Here is a 19,101-nt window from a genome sequence, read left to right as displayed (position 1 = left end):
AATCGGCACATGATTTTTATGCTGTGAGCTGCCTTATACTCCCATGTCAGTTTTCCAACTCTGATTTCTGCATGATCTTTCTTAGAAGAGAGGGGGTGGTTCTCATATTGACAGCCAGCCAAGTGAATGCAAATGTGATTTGAACTCTGACTTTCCATGAATTATTTAGAACTCCAGCTGATACAGAGAAGAGCTGGATGAGACTCCTATTTGGCTTCACATGTAAAATTCTCAAAAGAAATTCGAAGACCGACTTGAGGCATGACCAGAAACTCAGCCCTGGCAAATATAATTCTGTCATGCCTTAAATGTCATCATCAGTAACAGTAAAACTCATGTCTAATGGAAAAGTAATATATTATCAAAACAATTAATGGGGTGACTTCTGCACTATATTAGCAAGCCACATTATTAGCTTCTCCACATCCACTTAAAAGTTGGATCAGCCTATTTATTAAAAAAAAAATGGTAAAAAAGTCTATTCTGTTGTAGGCTTTTGTGCCAAAAATTTTATACCAATAATATATTGTCAGAAGCTCTGTCTTCCCTGTGTCTTTTGTAGACGTTAAGATACTTGTCAAAGATTGATGCTTTTCTACCCAGAGCTCTTAACGCTCCTTGAAAAAAATGAAGGAAAAAAAACCAAACTCTTTTTTCAGAGAAGTGTGTCCTTGCTGAGACAGTCAACGAAACAAGGAGCTGTCATAAAGCTCCTTTGGGACTTTGTTCTCTAGCCTTTGGTTCTGAAGAGCACATTTGTCAGAGGTTTATGCATCAGAAAGGTACTCTGCGTGTAAAGGGCGGTTTCAACTGACAGCACTTGATTTCTTTATTATTGTTTTTACTTCTGTCTGTGAGCTCTTTTAAGTACATGAACCCTAAAGAACCATCTGCCTCTGAAACGTGCCCAGCCCAGCAGCTTAGGAAGTAAGAGAACAAAGAATTAAAACCAGATCTCAGTATTTTCAATTTTACCATCTTAGCACAGGATGACTGACCCAGTAAGACAGTTGCCTTCTGGGCAGGTAGGGAATGAGTTGTATAATATTTTGTTTATAGAGAGATTAATAGCTACTTGTGCTTTGTATCCCAGGATAAAACAATGGTTCCTCTTAATGGAATGTCCATGAAGCAGCACAACCTGTAGGATGAAGATGAACAGACATCCAGTAAACAACATGGAGCAAAGCTGGTGGGATGGGGAGGAGAGAAAGTTTCCATAGACGTGATATGAGATGTCCTGAATTCTTTTATGTCTCTGCAGAACTGTCTGAGACTTGACTCAATATTTTATGGGATTTTCCACCTACCCACACACACGGACCCACATGGCCCCCATTTTATTCCTTAGGAGAGTGGAGGCTGGAGACAGCTGTGCCAGGATCATTGCACCTGCAGTGGAAGGGAATAGAGATTTTGGAAAACAGAAGCTTCAACACTGTAGTTGCCCTGAAAAAAAGAGGGAACAATTCCTGAAACATACTGCCATGTATAGAATATATAGAAGTAATTGTGAACAGAATATTTCAAGTTTCGGTCTGTTTTTACTGTAGAAAAAGCCAGTTTTGGCAAGGCATCTTTTAAGTGTGAAATCTTGGAAGAGATTTGGCTTGTTGTTGACAGCTGCCAAATCATCATGTGATACCTGTTTTTCAGTAAAGTTATTGTGGTCCCACTGGCATTGCGGAGAGTGAAGAGGATGTTTCAGAGGTGAGACTTTCTACACACACCAGCCCGTTGCTGTGCTATTGTTCCAAAGCAAAAAATCTGCCCACATTTTTGTGGACTGTTTGTTCCCATAGCAGGAAAGTCACAGTGCCAGCCACATATGGCCTTTGAACTTGGGCAGTGCCAAGCATAGGAGTTCGTGGATTTTCAGCTTTAGTCTGTTCATCTGACAGGTTTCTTAAATGTAGAATGGAGGAAATGAATGTTCTGCTTCCTCAATCCCCATTCTGTTTGCAAGGAAATGAATTAGTGCAGTAAGTACTTAGGAGCAGAAACAGGGAACCTGTGACTGTACAGCATCTTAAGAGTGTCATTCCTGCCCTGTCACACACTAGACAATATTGCAGAAATAAGAAAAACCCAGTCTGCTCTCAAAAAATTGGTACTTTCAAATGGTCTTATTTTAAATGTATGGTACATTTAATCTCTCAAACATTCCAAGAGAATTTTGTTTTCCTTTGGTCTCTAGGACTGTTTCTGGAGGGAAAAAAAATCCCAAATGTTGGGAGAAGCCAGCTATGTGTAAAACAGTTCAAAAAGCAACTCCTACACAAACACAGTGACCCAGTAGTATCCCGGCTGCTGACACATTCCATTTGGGTGGAAAGTGCTGGAAGGAAAACCAGTGATAATAAGTTGCATTTTTTTAAAATTACTTTGGTAATTATGATGGTGATTTAAAGAGGTCAGTACATGCTTTTACCAAAATAAGGAAGCAGTTTTAGCCTTGTACTCTGAGGCAAACTTATTACACCTGATTAGCATTAGGGAATGCTTTTAGGGTGAATTTTCAGGTGTTTGGACATACATGTGCAAGTGGGTTTTGCGGTCGCTGTTTCTTTCAGTCTTCAGTTTCTCACTTGGAAACTGCCACGTACTTTGGTCTGTTGTCACAGATGTTGGACTGGATCATTTTCAGTTGCTGGGTTTCAAGGGTGGTGGGTACTTTTTTAATGTTCAATATTTATTCAACCTGCTCTGTTTAGTTAAACACGATGAGATATGTGAAGCTGATGATATTTTTTTTAACCCCTTTGAAAAATGCCAGTGTTTTACAAATACTCGACCAACTTCTTTGGTTAACACATCGCCAACAAAGCAGTCCAAGTGTGCCTCTTGGAAAGTTTTGGCACTGGCCCTTGCAACCCTCTGTAAATCTTAGGTGTTTCTCTTCTTTGATGGCAACTCCACAGATGCTGGGAGGGTGCAGTATTAGCCTTAACATCTGCCCTGTGGAGCAGGAGCTTTTCCTTTAGCCTCATCTGAATGTTGTGTTGTCTCAATGAAGTTAATACGATGCACTAAAATATTTTATTATTACGTGATGAGTTGTAGCAACAGCCTGGGGAGGCACAGGGAGGAGGAGTGCCTCGTGTGTGTGGTAGTATTCCACCCACTTGCTTCAAAAGGGGAATAATTGTTTTACCCCACGCTGCTGTCATCTCTCTGTCCTTACCTGAGGCTCAACTGTTTCATAATACTGAGAGAGCAGAGGCACGAATTCCACAGTCTTTGATCCTTCCCTGGCTTTCCACCAGCCTGTTGAGACCACAGCACTCACTTGCTCCTCACTGATACCCTGCACGGAGCTGCAGGGAGGGAAAAGCCTCCTGTGTGGCAGCACATAACCAGAGTGGGAACGTGGCCCACTGGCAGTTTTCTGTGGTTTGATCTGTTTTGTTGTAGCGCCTTAAATCTGAACTTGTCATCAAACACTCTTCTTCGTATTTTCATAGTGTGGAGACTTTTGCATGTGATTTCTAAGTGTCTCGAGTCTTCAGAAAGAGAATTAAAACTTACAATGATGTTTTGCCTCACAAACCTTATTTTAATTGAGCTGGAGAAGTAGCCTGTAAAAACAGCCAGACAACATCCTTGGGCCTTTTTCTTCTCTCTCTCTTTCCCTCTCATGTGTTTAAATTTCATTCTGTCCACAGCAAAACATCTTACAAAGTCATCTTGTGGTCATGATTTATTTCCTCTAATGGACTATTCCGTGGTGTGTCACCACAGCCAGATTTCAGAACCAGACAATACTAGTGTTTACTAATAAGCATAAATCCCAGTTATTTGAGTTTGATAATGAAGTACAAATAATACGGAATGCCAGGAGCTGAAGCTTTTTTGGCAGAAGGGTTTTTCAGTAAAGCTTCCTACTGAGCATTCAAGTGAAACAAATAGGTTAATTTAAAAGCTACTTACAACCTTTATATATTGATTTATTATGCAGCTGTGAATGGCAAAAGAATCAATTACGTATTTCAGTGTTATTTTGGATAGCTGTCCTGTCCTGGGAGTATCTGCTGATGGTGCTTTGGAGTTTCTGGGGTTTTACATCCTTTTTCTAGTTACAGAAAGTCTGACTGTCTTTTGAGGAGCCATTTGTATCTTGGATCACAGGCAGGCCTTTGTATGATAGTTTTCTCCAGCTCAGTCTTTCCTCCAAAGACATCTGATATGGTGTTTGTAACAGAAGTGCTACCCCAGCTGCCCAGCTCATTGAACCACGAGCTTTGTCGTGTGTATTTGTTTAAGGACTGAGCCTGAAAGTACCTGCAAAGATCAGAGTGTGGCTGTCAGGGCTTGTATGAACCTATAGCACAATAAAGCTGCTGCTGCTGCTAAGGTTTAAATGAACTATGCAAAGATGAAAAAAGAAAGGATCATTGCCCCATTTTACAGGTAGGGAACTGGAAACAGAGATAGATGCTGTGTGTTTATGTCTAGGGAGAGCTTACATATATATGGGCTTCTATAAACTATTTTCATTAGTACACTGAATGTTTCCCATACATAAGGTAACCATTCTCGAGAGTTCAAAATACATTTAGTTCTTAAAATGTTTTATGGGTTGGTTTTTTGGTTGTTTTTTTTGGTGTTATAACTTAACTTTCAACATATGCTTTGAATTATTTGCTTGCTTTTTCAATGTCCAGTTTTTCCAGGTCCATCAGCATGCATGTGATCTGTAACACTATCCCTTCAGATAGTCCCTTAAAATTAACTCAATAGCAAGGCTCAAAAGAGCACATAGTTTCCTTTTTAATTTAATTAAAATGATGCATATTTGCCCAGCACTGTGGAGAATGACATGATGCAGACTGGTTAGTCAAACATGAAGGCAGGCACAGCAGAGACCTTTTGGTCTTGTGAGCTTTTATAATAACAAGTTGTATTAAGCAAACAGCTGTGTAACATGAGGGGTTTCTTATTGAGAAACAAGAGGGGGTGAGAAAGCTTTTCAATTCTCCCTTTGTGGGTCAGTGTCTCCAGTTGGTAAGTAGGGGATAGACAGATATTTAAAAATAGCTGCATTTCTATTGCATTACTAGTTCTTTTATTTTTTTTTAACTTTGCTGTTGATTGGATCAACTCTTCATTCTATTGTAAGAATGTCATAACTTGACTCTAATGCTTATACAACGCCTTTTGCAATTAGATGATGTAAACCTTAACATATTTAGAGAGGTTCAAATAATCCCCCTGAGAAGCTAGACTAGTGAGGAGACTGAGCTTTGATGGTTTATATTTATAATCATGGAATAGTTTTGGTTGGAAAGACCTTAAGGATCATTTAGTTCCAACCTCCTTGCTGTGGGCAGGAACATCTTCCACTAGACCAGGTTGCTCAAATCTCTATCCAGCCTGGCCTTGAACACTTCCAGGGACGGGATGTCTGCCCCAGGATGGGACAACCTGTGCCAGTGTTTCACCACCCTCATAGTAAAGAATTTCTTTCTTATATCTAATCTAGACCTGCCCTCCTTCAGCTTAAAAATGTTCCACCTTATCCTTTCACTCCATGCTCTTGTAAAAAGTCTCTCTCCATCTATCTGGTAGGATCTCTTTAGATACTGGAAGGGGCTCTAAGGTGCCCCTGAGGCTTCTCTTCTCCAGAGTGAACAACCCCAACTCTCTCAGCCTGTCTCCATAGCAGAATTGTTTCTGCCCTCTGGTCATTTTTGTGGCCTCCTCTGCACTTGCTCCCACAGGTCCATGTCGTTCTTGTGTTGGAGTCCCCAGAACTGGACGCAGCACTCCCAAATGGGGTCTCAGGAGAATGGAGTAGAGGGGGAGAATCCCCTCCCTTGACCTGCTGGCCACTCTGCCTTGGATGCAGCCCAGGACACGTCTGCTTTTCTGGGCTGTGAGTGCACGTGGCCGAGTCAAGTTGAGCTTGTAAACCAGCCCCTCAGGTTCTCCTCAGTGCTGCTCTCAATCCACTCTCCTCCCAGTCTGTGTTTGGGATTGCCCCCACCCAGGTGCAATTGCACTTGGCCTTGTCAACTTAATGAGGTTTGCCTGGGCCCACATCTCAAGCCTGTCAAGGGCCCTGTGGATGGCATCCCTTCAATTTTTTCATGAGTGCAGAAGGAAAAGTGAGAAACAGAGAGCACATCCTGCTTCTAGATAGCATTGTGACAGTGGAGTGTTTGATTCAAGTGAAATTTCTTTTCCTTATTTGGGCTAATTTGTTTCAGGTTCTATACTGATATATCGCTGTATATAAAGAAAGATAAATAAGATGCCCAGCCTATAGTCTTCTTTTTAAAGCATAAATTTAAGCTGATTATGCCCTGATAATTATATAGTTGTTGTGAAATTTACACGGACTTTCTAAAAATCAGTGTACATTATATTATTGAGTATTTTTATCTACAGCTACAGTGTGTTGAGAACTCATGAGCTTGGACCCTGTTTGTAGCTGCACCTCTGCTGCTGACTGACCACAGACAGGAGAAATCATTCCTTGGGGCTTCAGTGTCCTCATCTTTCAAATAAAACTGAAAGTGTAGAAGTCCCCTGAAAGTTGCTGTAATGTCTGCCAACAGCAAATATGTGCCCAGAGCCAGTTATTTATTTTGTATACTGATACATTTATTTATCAGTGTACTAGCAGTGCTTTGCAATGTGGTGCTATGTGCAATGGGGTGGGGCTGTGGTGCTGCCTCCTGCTGCAGGACAAAACAAGCACATGAGAGCAGGGAATCCCCAGCCTGGGCAGTCTCATAAGCTTTGGGTGGAAGGCACTGCCAGCTTTGGAGCAAGATCAGCTGCATTTTATCCCTGCCATCCTGCAAGCTTCTTGTTTGGTGTGTGTGCAGTATAACGACAGCTGGGAAGTCCTGTGTGGTCCCTGATGTTGTTCCAGGCTGTGTGAAGCTGACTGATTTTACAGTTGTACTGTATTCTCAAGGAATATTAGTATAACAATGTCCCCATGGCTTTGTTCTTCTGGAGAAGTTGAGCCAGGACACAAAATCCTGTATGGCAGAGGAGAGAGGTATAAATGTCTTGCTGTACAGCAGGCTCGTAGGGTTCAGTCCAATGTGGGTAGGTCCCATCCTTTCTGTACAATCAGACCAGCTGGAAGCAAGAGAGGGAAGTCTGCATGGGAAGACCTTGTTCCCATCGTCAGTGCTACATCCCTCAAAGTCCTACTGGCCTTGAAAGATCTGATAGGATCATGATTTTGATATCAGGAAAGATTTAAATTGCATGAACCATCTCCACATAATAGGAACACATCCACTGTTGTTTTCATCCCTCTCCCCTCACCTTGTGCCATGTCCTGACTTCCCCATAAACCAGGGATTGGAGTTGTGATTGTGGTCTGTAAAGGCTGTGATACCAGTAAGTGGTGACTTGTGCTACCAGACACCTTCCAGGCAGAACCCAGGAGCTCCTGCACCACAGGGGAGACAGTCTGGAGAACAGACCCTTTCCACATGTGAATTAAAACTGTACGTACATGAATCCAAAGTGTGAAAGAGCAGAGCCTGCTGCCTGTTCCAAGCCCATCTGCTCTGCATCATCCCAATCCCTGGCCACAGTCCCACGTTGTGGTGCTGTGTCTGGTGCTGGGGAAGGAGTGTTGTGGGGAGTGCCAGTGTCTGCACGCTGGGCTTGTTTGTGAACGAGATGAGCATCACGAGTTAGCAAATTTGTCCAGGGAAAACAACCTCATCAGGCTCTTAATTTCAAGAACTGTGCATTCTTCGTGGCCTCTCAATGCGTTTTAAATGTTCAAGAATTGGTGTCTTTTTTGTCAGAGATTTAAAAGACCATTAACTAATCAGCAAATATGAAGGAGTGGCGTTACAATAAACAACAGGTTTTGGGTGGGCATTGCCTGTGGGATCTGCGCTGTAACCTTGATGTAATCAAGAGAGTCCCGCTGTAAAATCAGTGCTGGTTGTAGGTGCACAGGGTAACTGGTGCCAATAATGTGGTTCTGCCCTTAGTCTGTAATTTTAAGTTAGGATGGTCTTAAGCTCATCTGTTGTTTTGAGTGTTCAGACTGTTTCTATTCCTCATGTGTTTGTTTTCTTTTCAATGAGGGGGCAGAGACATGCACTTTTTATTGGTACAGTTTTGTTAGTGTTGTGTTGTTTGGTGGATTCACTCCACATATGTGCTGGTGTGATGCTGAATGGATGCTCTTTTTTCCTGTTTACAGAGGATACTCGCATGGCCTGCAGCCTATTTCCGAGCTCTGGCAGTTGCTCTCAGTCTCACCAACCCTCCAGTAAATACCTTGATATTTGTAGGGCGGGGACGGGCTTTCAGGACAGAGACTGTGTACTCCAGTCTGTATGTGTGTGGTAGATAGGTCTTTGCATTTATGAGCGTTGCCTTTATGTAAATAATAAACCCCAAAATGCTGAAAGAAAGACTGCCCATGGTTCTTTTGGTGTTTTGGGTTTTTTAATGTGTATATTGTCTTATTTGTATATTGTAAACTTCTTCTAGTTTATGTAAATGTGAGTTCCTGAAAGTTGTTTGCGTTGCAATTGTGATTCTTAATGTATTCTTATATCATCATCTATAACATTTTAAATTGGGATCCACAGGGTGGATATATACTTATTAAACTTAATAGAGCTTAAAGCACTTGCTGAGCTGCATTGAACATGAGATAAAGTTGTATCCTTACAGTTTTAAGGCTGTACATTTGTAAAGATTTTTGGTTTATTGTTGAATTAATGCAGAATAATCGCTCTGTCATAAGCTTATCAAGAGTAATTTAACATAAGTTGATCAAATGTAGGCTATTTAATCTTATTGCAGACATTTTCTTCATGTATTCATAATATCTCTGTTGCTTTCAAGAGGGACTCTGTCAGCTGAGCACCTCAGTCAGTGTAGAGCTGAATGTTCAGCTCTAGTCAGTGCACAGATGTGAACTGATAAATGAAAGCTTAAAAAAGTTTCACCTTGTTTTCTTGAACTTGATTGTTTGTCCCAAGCAGTGACCTGTATCTTGATTCTCTACAAACTGTTTTAGTTGAGAACAGTCATTTTTCAGCTGATCTTTGCCACTAATTTATAAAGACTTAATGTACTAATAGAACATCACCATAGAAGTCCTTTGTTGTCTGACCCTTCAGTTTGAGGGTGAGCTTGCATTTGAAGCTGTGTTCAGAAGCAACAGTACCTTGACCATTGCTTTATTTTTAATTATTTCCTCTTGTTTTCCTGCATCCCTGTCTTGCTTTTTCCGGTTTTATAGTAAGATAAAGATGTTTTTAGTTTTCATAAGGATTTTTGGGTTCAGTATTCCTGTGTTCTGTTTGTCTTCCTTGAGCAACCTGTGGAGTATTTTTGATGAGCACAAAGTCATCTTTTGTTATCTTGTCCAAACCAAACTTAGTTTATCCTTTATTTTATTTTGACTGGAAAGAAATATGTGGACAATCTGGTGACTGAGAAGAATTATGAAATATCTAACTTGTTCTTTGTAAGGCAAGACATTATCATCTAGAGAATGAGATTTGCTGGGTTGCTGAATATATTGAGGGCAAGGTGAGACTCCATATATTCATTCAGACTGTTTCCTTATCAGGTCCAAGATTCCGTGCAGGACAGCAGTCCATGTACTCATGAGTTAGAGGGAAATGGAAAATTGTATCTTGTACTTTGCCAATAGTATTTTTGTGCACGAGGCCAAAGCAAATTTCATCCCATCTCTGTAACTGGGTGTTTCCATGCTGCAAACTGGCTGTGAGCACCATATGCCTGTTTTTAGAGGCAGTCATTTCAATTTGCACTGAAATTTTTGCAGAAGAATGTCCTTATGTAGCAACCCTTCCTTCTGGTTACAGATTGAAGGATTCTTAGAACTAGAACTCCAGCAGAGAAAGCATTTGTGATGGAATTAGGTGTTGAAGTTTATGGGAAGTTTTGAATCCACCAAAAAAAAAGAGAAAGAAATGAAAAAAGTAACAAAGGACAGACTGTGTTTGATTACGAGGCTATAAACCTTAGCATGCGGTGCATAAATGCGGAGTAACAAATTTTCTAACAGGCTGGTGCTATTGTGTAAAAGTGGATTTGAGCCAAACTCCCAGATTTGAAACCCCATGAACTTCAGTAGGCCCAGGCCAATCCTTGGCTTAGGTTCATCTCAAACATTGGAAGCACAGAAAACGTGTTTGAACATTCACAGTCGCAATTGGAGGTCCAAAAGGGGAAGGTTTGTGCCTAATCCGGTCACTGTTTGCACACGCAAGGGACATATCAGTGCCAATGTGAACATTTGTCCCCCTGACCATCATGAGAGTGGTTTTAGAGCATCTTTGAAAACACCCTGCAGGGAATGTTTCTGGCATGTATCCTCATTCCTTGAATCTGCTACCAACTTACCTCTTTAGGGGGAAGAGTTTTATATGGCTTCTCTAATTTTATCCAAATAATTAATCACTTGCTCATTGTCCTCACCTCTGTGGTCCCCTCTGACAGCCCTTTCCTGTCACGACAGCTGACATCAGGTTCCTGGATCACACAGCAGGTTCCTGCTCTGAGGACAACTGGTTTTATTACAGGTTGAAGCAACACTGCCTTCTGGATGGGAGCTGTAGTGGGGAGATTTCAACAAATTATCAATTATACCCAGACCAACCGTAGAGATTTATGTGCTGGTTTTACAAGCATTGTGCTCATTTGTTTGCTTTCTCCTTTGCAGCCGAGCAAACTCTGGTTTCCTCCAAGTTGTGCAGCTGCTGTAAGTGGCAATAAGACAGCAGTGTCAGTCACAGCAGTGCTCCTGCACTTTGCTGTATCCCACAGTTGTGTCTGGAGCTGGAGAGGAGAAAAGTTTAACGTGAAAATGAACTACATGCAATTACCAGTTAATGGGGAAGCTCATAAGGGGTCCAGCTGGTGGTGGCACTGGGATGTTAAACTCTTCTACTGAAGAAACTAGAAGAAATTAAAAAAATACACGCATGCACTGTTCAGTTAACAGAAGTTGTCAGAGCATCCTGGAATATTTCTTATTAATAAGAACATAATTGTGAACTTTAACATCAGATGCACTTCATGTGCATCCTGTGGAGAAACTTAAATGAGCATTTATCATGGAGGATGCAGGAACACAGAGATAAGAATATTTTATGGTTCTGTGACAGAGCTATCATCAGGGCATGCCACCTCCTTGAACTGAGCTGCCTGTGTGACGCTGAGATGCGATTTATGCTGTTTTGCTTTACTTAGTCTGTTGATCTGTAATTCTCTTTTTGATACAATTTTATCATAAGTTTCTAGTACCAGATGAGACACAAACTGCTTTCTCTTTGTCAAAATCTGCAGTATATTGTTAAAGCTCTGCAAGGTTAACACATGCATGATGGACTATTGAAACAAGCTGCTGAGAGAGCTTTGTCGTAATATCTGTACACCAAACATTTCTCTGACTCATACTCCCACATACCCCCTGCAGTGATTTTGTAAGTCAGGGCAAAATTTAGACTTCTGTTTGTTATCTGGTACATATTTCTAAGACATTGCCAAACAAAAAGCTAAATTTAAAAACTCTGTCTTTTGTTGTTGGGGGTTCCACACATGCCAAAGGAACATGTGTCAGCAATTCTAGACTTAGTGGCCACGTAATTGTGAAGCATCCTTTTTGATTTTTTTAGTAGATGTTCTTGGATGATAGAACCAGAGAAATTCCTGTTAGCTGTTTGAGTTACATTTACTGTCACTGCTTTTTGATTAATATTAGTGTCTCTTCAAGAATTTATATTGGAATGGAAAAAAAAGTTCACAGAAAACAACTTTTGTTTATGTGTATGACAAACTTATTGTGTCCAAAGAGAAAAATGCTTTCACTGATTTGATTTGACTGGCATGCTTACATGGACAGCCATTGGGTCCTGCACATGTGTTCTATCTTCTTTTGCTTTGTCATGTATTGCCCTCACTTGTGAATCAGTTTGCCTTCTGCCTGATGATACTTTATTTTTCTAAATTGTGTGATTATTTGAGGGGATGGGGAAATAGACTGTGGCTTTGACTATACAAAATAAGACAGAGAGACAGACTTCAATGCAGGGAAAGGAAGTGTGTTTGAACTTCAGATCCATCCTAAATCATAGGGTCAACATAACTGAGCTGGGAAATATGGTGGTATGATTTCATCCCATCTCACACCTGAATTATAGACCACTACTGATATACAGCACAGTGCTCTGAATTGAAGCATCTTTAGGAATTGTTCCCAGACTTGTTAACTTCTTAACTGTCCAAGATACACCTTGGAGACACACCAAATGACCTGTTGACAAGGATGGCTTTCCTCCAGACGGAGTTATCTGGAGTATACTTTAAGAGTAAAATGCTGCTGCCTAGTTCTTTAGCTAAAACTTTAATCTTTAAACTATTACATAATTATTTTATTCTCATTCATGGATGGAAGTAAATATTTAAGGGTAAAGTAATTCTGAAATTGGTGTTTGGCAGTAGTTATTTCATAACTTAATTTTTGGACAGAGACTTTTAATTCAGTCTGTTGAGGAGACTGAATGTATTCTGCATGATTTCTACAGTACAGACAGAGTATGGTATCTTACATTGCTGTAAACTTGGCTAGTTATATCACAGTAAAGACTTAGGCTTATGTAGTTTGTTATTGAAAGATACCCACCTTAAGCATGTAGGTTTGCTCATGGCCTGATGTCGTCAGCACTGGTGGCTGTCATTTAATTGCCCAGCAGCTGTTGCACTGCATTTCTCTTGCCCACTGTCACTTTTGTGGCTGCCTCCAGCCTTGTAGCATCATGGACCTGGGCCAGTGATTCATTTCTAGTCTGTGCAAGATTTTATACTCATCTGTTATTTGTTATCAACTGCACTGTAGATGCAGAAGTCCATTTTGTTAGATCTTTGGTGATAAACAGAAGGATTCTAGGTGATAACTAGTACCCTGCAGTCACAGATCTGAACCTATCTGTAATAACCACTGCCTTCTGTTTTGAATGAAAAAATTAATTTGTTACCCCCTGTTTTTTACTAAAGACCTCCTCCAACTTACCATAGGAGTGCCAGCTCAGTGGTCCCTCTTGACGACTTGGTAGCTGTCTGCACTTTTCAGTGCTGTGCCTCTGGTGTGTGATTCTGAGGTTTGTAGTCAGCAGGGTCTGGACATGGACCTTGCATGGACTCGTGTGTCTGTTTGGTGAGTCAGATCCTCTCACTGGTCCAGCTGAAAATTAACTTCAAAAATACTCTGACTTGTCAGGTTTTCATCAACTATGAAAGGGCCCTGCCACAAGTGATGTATCTCGTTATCCAGGAGAAAAGTTTGGTCTTATGTGCTTCTCACCATCACGACAGCTCTGGCTGTGTGAGGTGGTGCTTTGGTGGGAGCTTCTGGATAGGCACAAGCACAGGGAAAGAGAGCAGCTGTCAGGGGAACGATACAAGTCGCTTTCTCCACAGTTCTGGTAAAGAGTGGAGCGAATCAAGTCAAAAGCTATGCCTGCTGTCATTGTCTTGTCTGCCTCCAGACATTTGACTCTGCCTTGGAAGTTGGTCTTGGGCCAACCAAGAGAAGAGCCGTCACTGTTGTGACTCAGAGTCAGCCTTGCTGAAATGGTTAGTTAAGCCAGCACATAACTGATCCTCCCCTCTGAGACCAGGATCAAGACTTTTTGTTGGTATTTTTTTCCCCTAACTGGGCTAATGGCATTCAGCTTATGAACTTCTTGTTATCTTAGTTTCTAGTAAATGGAATTAAATTTATGCACTGAACACCAGTTGCTCTCCCTGGCATTTCTAGGACGAATCCTGGACTTGAAGACTGGAACAGTAAAGAAAGAGGGTCAGCAGTCCTCAATGAGAATGTGCATGGGATCCAGGCGCTCTTTCATTTGCAGGATGAGGTATGCATTTACCTTGGATTCCATGATGGTTCCAGTCCTGCCTCGGATTAGACTTCAGACCTTACTTAAAAGCCAAAGCTGTAATGACACTCCCATGAAGCATTTCTTGAATGCTTGCTTTTGGAATTGGAGGAAAACTGAAACCTGTCTTCCTTTACAATTAATGACAAAACAGCACCTTGTTTGTGTGTTGTAGTTATTCTTATCAGTGTGGGGTTTAGGATGCTTTTTTCAGAGAACTTCATGACCACTTCACCCCTGGAATGTTAGCCATTGTCTCTTCCAGTTAAGTTGTTTGAATCAATACTTTAGGAACAAAGCTTTCGCAAGAGTAATGGAAGCCCAACTCTGTGTATTTTTTCAGCAAACCAATAATATTAAAAGAATCTTGAAGATAAACAGGAATTCAGTTGCAAACTTGCCAGCTATGTAGGAATTAACCTAAGCCTGGTATGAATTACCAGATGTCAGCTGGCTGATACTAGATAAATGAGTAATTGTTAGAGGGTTTTTAATTTGCAATGTTCCAACCCCTCCTGCAATGCTTGGGCTTCTTTAAAGATATTTGCCTGCCCAGTGCTTTTCATCGGGGCTCATGAGGACTTCTGTTGTTTTAGGTGCTAACAGGCTAAAATGCCCGTTGCTATTGCAATAAATTTCTGTCTGTGTGGTTAAGAGGGGAAAGTACATAATTGCATCTGCTGAAAACAGCAAATGCAAAATTTGTCAGAGAGCGAAAAGCACAAAGCAAAATATTTGACATATTAAAGTACAGATACCTATACTTTGGTTTTTTGGTGAATTTTCTTCATTATGTGAGGAGACCGAATGTCTGGCTCTTAGGTGTCATTGTAAGGTGTTTATACACTTTATGCTTGCAAGATCAGACTTCACAGATAGAACACCTAGAGCACTTTTTCCTCCTTAACTGGGAGGAAAGAAATTCAGTTAGGAAGAGCTGGGAACTTTGCTGTTTCTTCCTCCAAGCTGCACACACTGATGGTGTTAGGAGGACTTTTTTGTACACAGAAAACCAGGCCTAATGTCCTGTTTGCAGTTGTTCCCCAGCTTTCAAAACAATTCACATTGCAGTTATTTCCTAGCACCCTGTTTCTGTAAACTCCAGTGCACCAGAGTGATTGTACACGTGCCAGTAGCCCCATTGTTTTCTAATTCTAAATCTTATTTTAATTGTTCATTCCTTCTCCTTGGCAATGACTGAAAAGAAAAAAAAAAGGGAATTAAAAAATACCTTCTGGGAAGGATGAACCTCAAATAATGTGAACTTTCCTTGTGATTGCTTCTTTCATTGTTGTTATTCCTTTTCCCTTTGAAAATGAACTGCATTTACCCTTCAAACTATTTACTCAGCTTCAAATGGATTTTTGAAATTATACGCTTAGGCATGGTTAGAAATATCACAAAATACACGTGAATAAGCGTTAAAGTTTCTTGACAGTGTACATAGTTTGATCTTGCAAACATTAGTTTAATATCTGTTGACATTGTAGCTGGGGTATGGCAGTCAAAATGCTCTGTCCAGGGGAACTACTGGAAAACTGAGATTGGTTTGTGTGGATATTTGGTGTCCTGACTTATGTTCTTCTCCAGCTTTCACCCTGGCTTTGTGGTATTTTGGAGAGTGTGTATTCTTTAGCCACCTTTGGAATATCAATTTCAAATAGTTTTTAGGTTGAGGGACTGCAGAAGGGAATCTTTTTCTAGTCTCTTCTCTAAAATAGAGAAAATATTTGTAGCACACCTAAAAAGCTCAGCCTGCGGAAGCAGCACATTCTAAGAAAACATGAATCTGCAACTTTTTGTCAGAAATAAGTATCCATTATTGTCTACTTATATATGCTAATAAAGATCTGAAAGTGCATTTTCATCATGTATATTTATATTTATATTTGAGTCCTATAAACTATTAATTTACTTTTAGGTGTGGAAATGCTCCTCTGGATCATTTACCTCTGAACAGAATAACCACCATGAGAAAAAGATACAGGTACTCTTATTTATTTTACCACAAACTAGTTAGTTGCCATTAGCTCAGTGGCAAATGGGATTGCTCGTGCTCTCTCCAGGAGTGCTGCCTGAACAAACACCTGCATTAGCACACAGCATAAAACAGCCCTGGGGCTGGGGAGAGGAGAGCTCACCACTAAATTCAGCTGTGCTGGAGTCACTGGGCCTTTTTGCAGACAAAATCTTTTTGCACATGCCACTCAAATTCTTTGTCTTAACCAGCTCCATCTCTGAATTAAGCTTCAGTATCTTTCTTGGGAGAAATATTATGCAAGACAGGTAAAGCTTGAATAGCAACTTAACGGAGCTGACAGTGCACAGAACTCTAGGTTGACACTTGGTTGTTTCCAACGTAACTTACAAATACCAGTAAGTCATTAACTGTCATAGTTTAAAAGCACAAAGCTATTCTGCATGTCAGTCAACATGATATTTTTGTGTTTCATGTTCATTTAGGAATGGCCTTGGCCCAGTGAAAGAAGGAGAAGCACAGTATGCTGTTGTCCATTGCACTGGCTATATCAAGGCGTGGCCACCAGCAGGTGAGTGTCTCTCATGGAAGGTGATGTGCACCACACTGTCATTGACAGCTGAAAACCTGGCTCAGCTTTCTTTGCTTCTAGAAAAACAGGGTGAGTTTTAGTGGGGTCACCGATTAAAGCTCATCTTGAGAAGCTCTTGATAACAAGAAATCAGTTGTTGTTATTTACTCAGGGCATCCCCGTTTTTCCCTTCTCAATTTCATTGGCCCAGAGCAACTGTAGGAATTGTCAGTAATGCAGGATTCCAGCAGCTGAGAACAAAAGTTTTCAACCTCATAAACCAACATAAAAATGGTCTGATTTGAAGAAGGTGGATGCAAAGCATGTGTACGTCTAGAAAACACCAGCTAATACTTTACATTTAAGTACTGAATTGCAAGCACCTGTGTATGAAAATGTGTAATTCCAGTTTAGGCACATGGGTCTTCACAGTGATGATGTTACTTGAGAATGTTCAGTATTTGTGATAAATTCTGGTTTGAGGCTGTTTTCTTGGGAATAAGTCTTGGCATATTGCTTTGAACTACAGAGAAAAACATTTACCTACTGGAACTCAGTATTACATATGGGAGTATTTACCTTTGAAAAATTCAAAGAGGAGACAGAGGAGCTCATCCAGACATGGTTATGAGCAGGGTTATTTGACCTTGGCGTTTGCAGGAGTTGTAGAGGCTGTTTGCAATGTGACAGTGCTGCTGGCATGAATCAAACCAGGAGCTGTCCTGCCCTTTTGCGGTCGTGTACCACAGCCATAAATCACATTTATCCAGAGATGATGAGTGCTGAGAGGTGGTTTGTACCAAGTCTGTGCACTGGGGTGCAAACACCAGCATGCAGATGTGAATTTCTTGTTGGATTTCTGCTGAATTGCAGTTTGGGAAGCAGAGGAAAACTTCCCCTCCTGTTGCTAATGGGATTTAATAGGAGTGAAAATATTCCAGTTTCACTTCTATCTCAAGAGTGAGAGCACTGTGGTGCTCTGAAAGTGGCAGGTTTTTTCTGTTTTGTTTTCTTCCACAAAGAAATTAACTTTTCTGTTGGTAATTCCAAACATAATTGAATTCAACCGTGAGATACAGGATGTCTCTTCAGGAATGTGCAGGTCAAATAAGATTTCTTTCAGCTCCTTGCTTAGCTTGAATGAGAAGCTTGCTGCATGTTATGGGATGTTTAAAGAGATCTAACACTTCAGGGGTGTATGTTGCTAGTGCAGAGCTGCAGATGCATGAACGTGCACTAGGTTATGACGTTGGCAGTGTGTGCCCTTCAGCCACCATTTCTGCAGGACAGCAGGTGTGCAGTGCAGGAGCATGGGATTAAAAGGACCTTCTGGATCTTTGAGTGCCCAGTGGCCAGGTATCAATCACATTGTAAGTTCCAGTTTACGTTAGTGAGATGTTTTCCCTGTCTCCAACTCTTCCAAAACCTCACTGCTTTCCCATGCCTAACAATCTCTTTAATTTTCAGTCCTCGTTATTTTATGGGAAGCTTTTATTTCACTGAAGGTCAAGTGGGAGTTTTCCTGCCTTGTGTCTCTGTCTCTCTCCAGTGTTCTGGTGCATTTCCAGAAGGAGATCATATCCTGACAGCCTGGACTTAGCACAGATAATCCAGCCCACTTCTACTCTCCATTCTCACAATGCATTCTCTTTATCCTTGTGACTTTTCTCTGCACTTGTTTGTTTTTTCACTTCCCAAAATGCAGGTCACTGGCACTATACACTCTTGTTTCAGATGAGATTGTAGTGGTGTATAATGCAAACAATATCTCCTGTCTTGACTGACAGTGTATGACACAGCATCCTTCTCTTCTGTGTAGTGCATCCTGCTGGCATCCTCAGTCACCTGATATATGTACCAGCCTGCCTTTTCCTCAGTTGTCAGCTGCAGATCTTCTTGCTTTGAATTGTGTGATGTTTCAATTAGTAATACCAAGTTCCATCCCATTTCTGTTGCTGTAGCTTATGACTGTTATTAGTCCCCAAGTGCATGCTTATGCATTTAGTAATGTTGGATTTCAGCCCATTTCTATTACTCCACTCCTCAAAGTCACATGGTGCTCCCTTATGATATCCCAGTGCTCCTCCACAATGTTAATTTCTCCAAGCTATAGCACAATCCTAAGGGATGTTTTCGATTTTGATGGCCTTGTGTGGAATTTCAGTGGTCTTTTATGTTACCATCCAAATTTTTACTCATATTAGTCATGACTGAGTGCCTTTTTCAGGGCACATAGTGCTGAAAATTGGGGCCTTTTTCCTGAGTGTTTATTTGCCCTCCCAGTCTTCTCTGCTTTGTGCTGGTGATTGTCATGCATTCATTGACTTTCAGAGTTGAGTGGGAATATCCATGGGCTGAATTTTTCCCCTATATTTTAGGTAAATAAGTGGTAACATGCTGCATTTCTTCTCTTTTCCTGTGGTAATTCTGAAGTGTATAATCTGCAAAGCAAATGAAATAACTGCAGCAGTAATGGAATTTGCTAAGGCCTTTCTACCCTGTAATAAAATTATATTTGTTCAAATCAGAGAGCAGCAAGCCCTGGGCTTTGCATCATCTCTGGATTCTTTGAAATAAATGGGCTTGTGCTAAATCACAGCTGTTTAAAAATTCATCTGTGGAAAAGACAATTTTCATTT

The 19,101-nt window shown here is 40.9% G+C and overlaps 1 protein-coding gene across 4 annotated transcripts in view; it reads left to right on the top strand.

Moving 5' to 3' along the window:
- ARNT2 (aryl hydrocarbon receptor nuclear translocator 2) overlaps positions 1-19,101 on the top strand; it is a 99,449-nt gene that overhangs the window by 43,199 nt on the left and 37,149 nt on the right. For all 4 annotated transcript variants that reach the window (XM_027688295.1, XM_027688297.1, XM_027688294.1 and 1 more), the window contains 3 exons: positions 13,790-13,892; positions 15,835-15,900; positions 16,377-16,462. In XM_027688295.1, coding sequence (XP_027544096.1) covers positions 13,790-13,892; positions 15,835-15,900; positions 16,377-16,462 — 255 coding nt within the window. The remainder of the gene's footprint in view (positions 1-13,789; positions 13,893-15,834; positions 15,901-16,376; positions 16,463-19,101) is intronic.

The sequence above is a fragment of the Neopelma chrysocephalum genome, unplaced genomic scaffold (genome assembly GCF_003984885.1).
Source record: "Neopelma chrysocephalum unplaced genomic scaffold, ASM398488v2 Primary Assembly neopelma1_75, whole genome shotgun sequence".
In the NCBI taxonomy this organism is placed as follows: domain Eukaryota; kingdom Metazoa; phylum Chordata; class Aves; order Passeriformes; family Pipridae; genus Neopelma; species Neopelma chrysocephalum.
Note: the sequence above shows the minus strand (reverse complement) of the source record. Positions and strands in the feature narration are given on the sequence as shown.